The sequence below is a fragment of the Choristoneura fumiferana genome, chromosome Z (assembly GCF_025370935.1).
Source record: "Choristoneura fumiferana chromosome Z, NRCan_CFum_1, whole genome shotgun sequence".
Lineage (NCBI taxonomy): Eukaryota > Metazoa > Arthropoda > Insecta > Lepidoptera > Tortricidae > Choristoneura > Choristoneura fumiferana.
In genome coordinates, this window is record NC_133472.1 from 13,751,644 (window position 1) to 13,762,739 (window position 11,096).

Genomic DNA, 11,096 nt, shown 5'->3' on the forward strand with positions numbered 1-11,096 from the left:
CTCTGTTCCTATGTCCCGGAGGTATGGAAGACAGCTGTTGTTCGTCCGATACCTAAAGTTTCTGAACCCGTCGATATCAGAGATTTACGACCTATAAGTATTTTACCGTACATGTCCAAGGTTTTGGAAAAGGTGGTCTATAACCAGGTATCTGCATATCTAGAGTTGAACAATATTTTACCCGAATTGCAGTCGGGGTTCAGGAAAAAAAGAAGTACAACTACCGCCTTACATGACGTTGTTGATGAAGTCCTTGCTGCTCAAGACACCGGTTTTGGCACTATTTTGGTTCTCCTAGACTTCTCGCGTGCCTTTGACTGTATTAACGTTGATTTACTTCTTTCTAAGTTGCATTATTATGGCTTTGATAACCCAACAATTAAGTGGTTTCTTAGTTATTTTGAAAATCGACGTCAACTGGTTAAAATTCATCACATCGATGGTAATTGCTTGTCATCTGAATCCTGTGCTGTTACAAGAGGAGTGCCTCAAGGCTCAATTTTAGGCCCACTTTTGTTTATATTGTACAGCACTGATATTGTCCGATGTATAAAGCACTGCAAATTTCATCTTTACGCCGATGACCTTCAAATTTATCTTTCTTTTAGACCGGATGACACGAATAGTGCGGTTGTCAGAATAAATGAGGACCTTAAAAGGATAATTGACTGGTCGGATGCCAATTGCCTGGTGCTAAATCCGAACAAGTCCAAATATATATTGCTCGGTTCTAAGAAACAGGTATCCAAAGTACAGCTTTTAGATCCCAAAATAGCAATCGGAGACGTACATATCGGGCACGTGGACGAGGCACGTAGTCTGGGTCTAATTATTGACAAAAATCTGCGCTTCGAAAATCACGTGAATGAAATTGCTCGTACCAGTTTTTACCGATTAAAAGTGCTATATAATGTCCGTGATTTTCTAAGCGTAGAACTGAGAATCCGATTGTGTGAGGCTCTCATTCTATCTAAATTAGATTACTGTCTCACCGTGTATTGGCCTTGTCTTCTGGAGCGTTCGCGACGACTAATTCAAAGAGTACAAAACGCCTGCGCTAGGTTTTGTTTCAAGATACCGCATCGTACTCATGTTACTCCGTACTTCAATAATGCTAAAATTTTGAAAATGTCTAATCGTTATAATCTGTTGCTGTCTTGTTTGTTGTTTGACTGTTTAAAATTTAAAACTCCCAGTTACTTATATTCAAAGCTAAAATGGTCGCCCTCCAATCATAGAGCTAGAGCTTCGCGAGCCTTGGTGTTGAGCGTCTATCCGCATAAAACATGTGCGTTCCGGGGAAGTTTCAGGTACCAAGCAACAAAATGCTGGAACAATATACCTCCACCCATAAGAAATATTAAATCAAGACCAACTTTTCGCATCAAATATAAAAATCATCTGCTAACGCGTCAAATACAAACGTCCTGAACCTTCCTCGCTCATAAATAAAGTAATGTGTGTGAGTTTATCACTATTTTAATTTTTGGTTTGACATTCCGCATAGATTCTTTTCTATTAATTCTTCTCTATTCATTCTTCTCCCAATATCTAGTGTTCTTTTTCGAAAAATTTTCTTTTAAATTTGAATGTTTGGCATGTGGCAAAATTAAACTTCAAGCACGTTGGCACTATCTCAGGTTTCTGACAGAATATCAGCTCTGTGGCCACCCATAGCCGCAGTACATGCTGAGTCAGCGCCTATTCTCCACATCATCACATGGCTCTCTTAATTTGATAAATTAATCAATGTTTATTTAACTTTCGGAACTGTTGCATGTTAGTTATTAAGTCATTAATCATCATGTTAATTTTGTATGTTGCTTTACAATTGTTTGGTATTTACTAAGCCGTGTATGTGTTGTGGAAATAAAGTTTTTTATCTATCTATCTATCTATCTAATAACACTTATCTAAACAAAATTTACGTAATTCATATTTACACTCAGGCATGTCAAAGTTACTTATTTCTATGTGTAGATTATTATATACTTTTACTATCGTACATAAAGCATTTTTTGTAAAACAAGCTGTTTTCGACAGCGAATGATATCAAAGAAGAGTACGCGGCTATTTGTAAATCAATATGTAATTCTGAAATATTTTCTAAGTATTTTTACAATTCTTTATTTACCCCAGAATCTGTTTATACTATCTCAGGTAGCTTTATCTTTTCCCCCATTCATAAATCTCTCTCAGATATAAATATCTAAATGCTCCTCTCATCCACTCAAAGGTTGACTGGTAGAGGATAAGTCCGCCTTTCTACATATAGTTATCTCATAGGTTGTCAATTGTGTTTGTTTACTTATTTTGTACTATAAAGAGTTTACATACATACATACATATCTTGATAATACAACTGCTACTATGTTTTCCTATTATGTATACATAATTGAATTGTTCTAACTAATTTATTCACCTAGTCACTCTTAACATTATAATAATCTCTAATTCTTGACAAATATTAGCGCCTTATGGTCTATTAAAATTATCACTTTAGCTCCACACAACTATGTCTCGAACTTAGCCAATCAACTTATCACTGAGAAAACTTATTCGGTCACGGTCCAGTTGAGTTGCGGACCCCTGAATCCTCTACTGTGGTTAATTTTATTTTCTGGTTCAGGTGCATGAAATTTAACTAACTATTTTCCCCTCTCTAATACAATCCACATTCCTCTATCATTTATTTTCCATTGACCTCTTTTATACTGCATATAATAATTTATTGTACTTTAACTACAGTGCCTTACTTTATTTTATTTTTATTTACACTGCTGTTCTTGGTAAAGTATTTTATTTCTAAAATTTTAATTCATCTCCCCCCCTTATTCATAAAATTCTTTACGTTAATAATTAGTTCTAATTCGGCCGCTTAATAAACTGATTTTGAATAAATTTAAACCTTAACGATAACTGTCTGACTTTTATTTTATGTGGTTTTATTTTTCTTTCATACGTTTTGTATTTCAAATTTGTTTCTCATATCGCCCTAATTTTAATATAAAGTACACCTAAATTTTCCGCTTCCAAGTCGCCACGTTTCGTATCTATGGACGTGAACCCTTTACCTCGCTTACGCGCAATTTAAAAATAAATACTCGTACCGCCCTTCGCTATCTGTCACCGCGCAGCTGCCAACGTCAACACTATAATTCTATCGTCAAAGAAAGGTTCTAACCTCAATTTACTATGAACTTACGCTTGTCTTTATTACACTAAAAGTATTTAAAGATAACTAAAATTTACCGTATCCGCGAGTTTATAATTTAACAGGTGAGTGCCGCCGACATAACTTATGATCGAATCTTATGTTCTATGATCTAACTGTAACTATTGATTTGACCTCAAGTTTCGACAGTAACTAACTATTGTTTTAAACGGTATTAACAGTGCTCGCGTTTTAAATACGTCCAAGTGTTAACTGTGTAATAATAATGCCTTTTATCTTTCAGATAAAACCTCACCCAGTGTATCTCAAATGTAAAATGTCTAAAGCTCACTCGGATCGCTCTTATAATGAAATTTAAATTTACTGAGCTCATTCAATGAAGCCAGACCCCACAACAGCCCATTGTTGTTGACATTGAATGGTATGTACTAACTTTCTTAACCTCACTATGTCATAATCTTATAAAATTTCAACTGTTAAATTATTTCTTTATTGTTATTACATTTCAATCGACATTTAAACTCCAAATGTTTGTGTAAGCTAAAACCCAATTAAAATTCATTCTACTCTAACTTCAAACTACTCTTTCTGTTATTTATTTCTTTCTTTTATTTACAGAAAGTGTGATAATCTAATGACAGATGAGCGCTGAACATCACTATATCACACATACTTGAGCATGGATTGAACTAGTGTCTACCTCTCACGATTTGAACTTGTGTGCACTCCTGCTACATAATCAAGGAACTATTCTCACTCTAACTATACCGCTGTCCGCGGACATCTTCCTCTTAATAAAATATTTTAAACGCTTTTAGGTGCTATGATTAATTTTTGGTGTATTGTTTCATTTCTTTACCTATAACCCTCTACTATTATCATTTCATTAATTACTCAATCATTAATTTCATTAATTTGGTAAACTATTAATAACAATTGTCTCAACTTTCATATAACAACAAAGCAACCCCGTTAGTTATTTACTGATTTGTTTATACCAAACATTTACAAGTAAAACTTAATGTAATAAATTGTAATTGACTTTCGTGCTTTCCTCTCATAAATTAAATACTCAAGTAACAGATTTTATTTTATGTCAATTTCTTATCTATAAATCTATCATATATTACTGTTTTACTTAGATCAACTTCTATTATCTGCGCTCTACTTTCTAGGCATTGTGACTTTTACTCAATAAGTACTAATCTGATTAAATATCTGTCTGTATAATCTGACTAATATTTTACTCAATACTAATCTGATTAAAGCAAAATTTTCTCATTATACTAATCCTGAGTAATTAATACATACTTTATAAATCATTTCCCCTATTACTTAAGAATGCCTGGCAACCGAGCTTTACTTGGGCTTAAACTAAAATATTGCTATCTCTCTCTAACTTTTGATGTATGAAATTTCGTTTGACCGGTATTTTTTCATATCTAAAATGGCGTCTTGTTTCACGTCTACGCATGCGCATGTGTGATGTCTGGCCCTATACCACGAAAGTGCAAAACTCGAAATTCGTATGTTGCCGTCCCGCCGACGCTTAAGTCATTTAATATGCGAGTAAAAGAGACGATGCGATACGAACTTTGATTTTCGAGTTTCGTAGTAGCCCTGCAGTTCTAACTTCTAACTGTCAACTCGCAACAAAAGCAAACGCTACTTTTATTTAAGTTTTAATCCGCTTAGCTCTCAAATCTGATATTACTAAACTGTCTACGCTACTTCTAATGAAACAGATGACTATTCATTACTAAGGCCGAAGAAAACAGTGCATCGATTACTCCTACATCACGCCTAGATCGATTGATCATTGCAGCTTATAACCAAGGGTGGACCCTCGTCTTACTTCTGTGAATATTCGTCAATCAAGAATAAACTATCTTAGTGTTTTTAGTGAAGTGAATTAAAAATAGGAAGTGCTTACGACCGTCTTCATTTCGACAAGAAGTTCTTTATGTTGTGACCCGCTAAATTTATTAAATTATTAAACTATTCTCAAGTTATTCCTATCTCCATACTGCTATTACCTGATTATAATCATCATCATCATCACCCCAGTCTATGCATATCCTACTACTAAGCACACAGGTCTCCTCTCAGAATGAGAGAGCTGATTCTCTATACTATCACAACTTTAATTCAAATTAATCTCAAACTCCATTTCACGAACAGCAAATTGTGGCAGTCTAAAAGAACAACCACTGTTTTGGAAAACTACTGATTTTATGCTATATTACCTATCCTTTTACTTACTACAATCTATATCTAAATTAATTCTTAACCTCAAATCTTTTTATTTACAACACTTGTTATTATTTTTATCTATGTTATTAATTAAATACTCATTTTGGTCATGATTTTCTTTCTACTTTTGTTTGTATTCTAGCTCACAGCTTTGCAAACTGTAAACAGACTATGATTAAACTAACACCAAACTCTAAATTACTTAAGTAAATTAAATTAAGTTCTTCCTGGTCATGGCATACCATATTGTAATAAGCCCTTTGATCACTATATGCTGAGTGACTGAAGTTTATTGAATCCTGGTCACGGCACCAAATTGTAATAAGTCTTTTACTGCTAGTAGCAGTAATAGGTGATGATATAATAGTTTTTTTTTTTTATTATCTTTAATTGTACTTGACTAACTTATGCTGGTCAGGCCAACAAATTGTAATAACTTCTAATGGCCTTGTGATCGTGAATCGTCTAGTGGATAGGAACCTACCTTATGCCCAGCAATAACCTAAGTGCTTTTATTTGAGAATTAATTTGAAAAGCCTACAGTTGTGTTTCTAATGTTATAATTAATTAAGCAGTACCTAACTTCGTGATAATTTTGACTCTAGATTGAACTCTACTGAACTTTAGGGTGAAACTTTAATTACTGAGATGTGAATTTAGATATACTAGTATGTTTAGACTGGATAGTTCTAGAAATGGATCTTTCAGGTTACCTAGAATAATCAGTTTGGAAAAATGAGAGGAAATATTTTCACTACGGATAGAGTTTGTGTTTGTATTACTTCTGAATCTATTTTGACTTAAAACTAAGTTTAATACCGGGACCCAAGGTCCCGGAAGGACGCTACCTCCTTGCCCCTTCGCCTTTCCTTCGCACACCAGAGCAATATATCTCTATGGATATGTCAAGTTGTGATTTTACTAGACTAAGCACTAACTTTCGGTGCATTCAAATCAAAGTATGGAAATACAAACACAATGTTTTGTAACAAGTTGAATCTAATTTTAGACTTATGGTTACTTATTCTATGCTTATATTAGAATACTCTATGAGATGCTTAATTATAACTTTGATAATTAGTTCAGGAATGAGTTTAGACACTACAGCTATTCATTTACTATAGGCACTAGTATCTCTTAATTTAGATTATGTCTTATCTATCTTAGATATATGGAATGTCTAATTTGACATAATTTTATTTTGGTATAATTACTAATCTCATAGTGACTTTCACTTATTTTAATGAGCTATCTACTTAGTCTAATTTTCTAGTTCTACCAGCATTTGGCGTTACCAGAGTAAAGCAGAAAGTAAGTACCGATTTCTATACTTTACGCCCAGAACACAAGCGTTAATAATAATCTAACTAGCTTATAACTAGATAACCCTTGGGTATTCAAGATAACCTCTGTATTAGGTTTTGGACTCGTCTATGACTAGTTTTGTCTCAATTCATATATTTTAAATGAACAATAAACTGTTTCAACTATCAATCCTTAATCAATTATGTTTAAATCGAGATCGAATGAAAAGTACATAAATTTCCAGATAGACTGTTGCCTGGTATGTGTCAACGTAAGCTATCGACCGTAGTCAGGATTTCTACATCCGTTCACTCAATGTAAGTAGGTACGACAACTAAAACAGATAGTATGTATTTATAACACGAAAGACTTTTGTATTTTAATTGATAGATGGTCCAAAACCCTCTACGATTTTATCTCTAACTTATTACTAGATATAATTTGATGAGATCTTAATCAAAAGTATGAATATGATGTTTGATATTAATTTTATCAAAACAAAGCTTATTTTAGCTGGCAATCGTAATTCAAATCGAAATTAGATGATAATTGTGTTAAATATTATTCAGTAAGTTATCTGGCATTTAATTGTCCACTTAGCTATGAGATCGTGTCATATCAATTCCCGCTTATTCATTATAGGAAAGACAGCTAAAATATGTTATTGTTATTTACTCTTAACAAAATGATCAAACCGTATTTTGGTTTTAAATTGAAGTCAACTTACTAATTTTAATAAAGTTATTCGTAGTCAAGTTCTTATGAACTAAGTTTTGTATAATGAAGTTTTGACGTAAGTACTTAAATAAATTTTATGTTTTATTCTCTTTTCTTAAAATCTAATTTATGCCTTAAAACTATGTGTGTGCGAGTTTAAGCTTTCCCTAGCTCTGTGTTGGAGTTTAGCAATTTGGAGAAAACCCTCATAGGTGAACTAATTGTGTGGTGAGTTAAAATAGTAACTTTTCCCGGTGTAAGGAAACGCTACTCTAGCTAAGCCCTATGAACTTCCCTACCTATATAGCCCTAATAAATCCTACAATTGTACTTTAAGCTTGCCTGAGGCCCCTACTCTCTGTCTGTGATTAGCAAAACTAGAGAATTAATCCCACATGTACATTTAGTGTAATGTAGAAATTCACGGTGCAATGAATTTCTTCTAATCTCCTATCAACAATGATGGTGTGTATACCTAAAGCCCTATCGGTCCCTAAATGGTGCTGAGCTCCCAACTTTCCCGAAGGAAAGTCCCTATGACGGAGAGCCCCGCGGAACAGCAGAATACCTAACGTTGTGCATAAATACGTAAATAAATAGGGGACAGGAATTCTGAGTTTCTTAAGTACAAACCAAGCGTCAACAAGACACGCATTCACTTCGACGAGCGCTACTTAGTCGTTACAAAAGACAAACAGAATCCACTGGTGGCTGGTACGACAGTATTTTGCCGCTGAAGCCGCCACAGCTTCAGGAAGTGGAAGCCTATTTCGTCCACGTTGTCACCGTTAGGTGTCAGACGATATAGACGGACTTAAAGCTCAACCAAGGTACGTTATGGAGGAACCAAAGTCATTTCCATTAAGTTGGGAAAAACACAGAAAAGTTATGGGTTAGTACAAAATATACGTAGGCTGAAATGAAACGCTATAAAACGATCACTCCACACTACAAGAACAAATAAAGGACTTCACCGCCACAAGACCGCAAAGATTCCCTCACAAGATTTTCCGAATGAAAATCAGCACTAAATATTTCACAAATAATTAAAAACCAGAGAGTTAATCATTATTCCGAAGATTAATGATCAAGACCCCGACACTTTACTTCCTGAAGAAATACTCACATTTCTTGTAAATTAAAATTAATTCAAATTAAATAAAATCAAAACCCCAATTAAAATTAATGAAATAAAATTACCGATACTATTGACTCTAATTTGTTAACAAAATGGCGCACAGAAACTAAACCCCCGACTAGCAAAATAACGATGTTGACTCTACGAAATCTAAATCCATCTGCCTCCCGCCCTTTTTGTGTCACCTCTATTTATAGCTTCTCTCCGGGACCTCTGGTATTTTCGCGCCAAGCGACCAAACGACGCCAAGCTTACCAAAGTCGACAACGTTGACATTGCCAGCTCTCGCTTTTTCTTCTGCCAAATCCTTATCTCAAAATAGCCAAATTTTAACCGTAGAATTTATTTTTGAACTAAAATTTCCTATTTATCTTGACACTATCCTAGCTTAACTATTCTAGTAAATACGTTTCATTTTATATTGTGCTACAACAATAATTTTCAATAAATATTTATATGTATTTGTCAAATACTTCAATTTTACCTCAACGTTTTAATTTCTTTAACCTATCTAACAATAATCTTACTTCTAATGATAATTTTCTACTTATTACTCCCTACACTCTTTGAATATAAATAGCCAATTACATACTTCTATTGTTCGTTATAAAATAGCTAATTTGCCTACAATTATTAACTGGTATCCCCAATTCGCGCCGTTTATTCATAGTTTCCTTTGTCGAAATACGCCACTCAAAATTTGCTTATAATTTCGCCACGTTCCTACTTTAAGTCAGTGCGACAGAGTACTTGTAATTTCGTCTTAACTAAATGTGTAATTACTCTGCTAATACTACTCCGTTTTGAATGAAAACTTAAATTTATAATAGATAATGAACCAATAATCTATACTATGATTACGTAATGCTTGCATTTTCGGTTTTTCTTAACTTATTTAGCTAATTTCGACAAATTGCCCTTTCCATGATGCTTTCGTTGATATTTCTTTAAATTAACATAATTATTAACATCAAATGTATCTAAGATCTACTGTAGACTAATACTAATGATTCTATTACTATATCAAGTCTATTTTTGATGAATTTGTGACCATATTTCTTGTTTTTAGATAAAATTTACATTTCCATTACCAAAAGCGACCTCTATAATTCCCACGTGAAACTAACTAAATAGCCTCCAGGTTAATCTGCCGCTAAACCCAGTTCGGCATTAGTTCACTAATTTTCCATGACGCCTACCATTAATTCTTTAATTGACCATAGATGGCGTTTTTTTACATTAATTATTATACCCGAACAACACAATTCTAATCTCCAATTAAATTTAACATTTACTCATTAAATTGACTGCTAAATTATCCCTGCTTTAATTACATCGACATTCTAATCTCAATTACTCTTATTTAACTGTCTTTGTCGACATGTTTTTGTTTCGAGTTTCCATCAAACCTTCATAGATGGCCCCACTAACAATTTTCTACTAATTTATTCCAGTGACGGTCGTGTGACACATCCGAACCGTTACAGTATATTATAGTATAAATAAAAAGCGAGTGTATTGGGCACCTTTGCACGAGGGTATGACGCGGGCGGTTTATTTGACTAATTATTATTGTATATTTGTTTTATTTTAATATCTTGACATTGTTATGAGAAGAATGACATTATTAAGTGGCAGATTATTGTCAACGTTGCGTCTCATATAATATAATACTAAACTATGAATAAAGATGACTTCCTGGTCCGTATAAATAATATAATATAAATATAAATAAATATAAAATCCGTGATACACACAATGTACTATTATTTAATTGCTATGTTATTCAAATGATAATCATTGTTACGTGGCTGTATTTTAATAATTTAGTCACGGCATTGTCTACATGTGGACCTAGATGTGACAACAAACGAACAAACAACAGCTGTGTGTACCTACTTCCTATTGTCAGTATAAAGATATGTATATGTTAGTGAGTAAACCCTAAGTGCGAAATTAAAGCTAGGTAGATACGGTAAATGTGCATATTAAAAGTATTTAAAGGATCTCGAGCCTACAGTTAAAAGTATTTAAGTACTGTTTTTTTAACAATAATTCGAGCCTGCACCTAGAATTGGCTATTTAACTTAAAGTTACCTTCCAAACCATTGCTAAGAAGCGTCAAAATTTCAACCCTAACCCAAAAGTTTTTTATGTTTAATTCTAGGCTTTGGCTAGTTATGGGAATGTTTTAGCCTGTAAGTACTTACCTTTCTCCATCAATTCAGCGGTCTCCTGGGGGTCTTCATCATCTTCGACATTGGCAGCTTCTTTGACTGAGCTAACTACACTAACTTGAGACTGAAAAACAATCGTAAATGTGGTTCATATATTTATAAAGCAAAGGCTATCTAGAAGTTAATGGAGTCTTTTCAAAGTAGGTAGGTATCTGGGTATGGCAGCTTACAATAAACAGGTGAGTTTATGTATGTACTTTTGGTTTGCAATTAAATTTTAATTAAAAACAAAGGACAGTATAACATTTGCCAATATTATTTTGTTAAATGT

The 11,096-nt window shown here is 33.5% G+C and overlaps 1 protein-coding gene and 1 long non-coding RNA gene across 2 annotated transcripts in view; one reads left to right on the forward strand and one right to left on the reverse strand.

Annotated features, from left to right (window-relative positions):
* LOC141428250 (probable multidrug resistance-associated protein lethal(2)03659) overlaps positions 1-10,883 on the reverse strand; it is a 40,302-nt gene extending 29,419 nt beyond the window's left edge. Inside the window, exon 1 of the mRNA XM_074088133.1 lies at positions 10,799-10,883. Within this exon, the coding sequence (XP_073944234.1) occupies positions 10,799-10,808 (10 nt within the window). The 5' untranslated portion in view covers positions 10,809-10,883. The remainder of the gene's footprint in view (positions 1-10,798) is intronic.
* Positions 2,904-5,178, forward strand: LOC141428264 (uncharacterized). The gene is made up of 3 exons (XR_012451412.1): positions 2,904-3,279; positions 3,459-3,596; positions 3,794-5,178. It is a non-coding gene; the product is annotated as an uncharacterized lncRNA (long non-coding RNA).
* Positions 10,884-11,096: the final 213 nt, after the last annotated feature.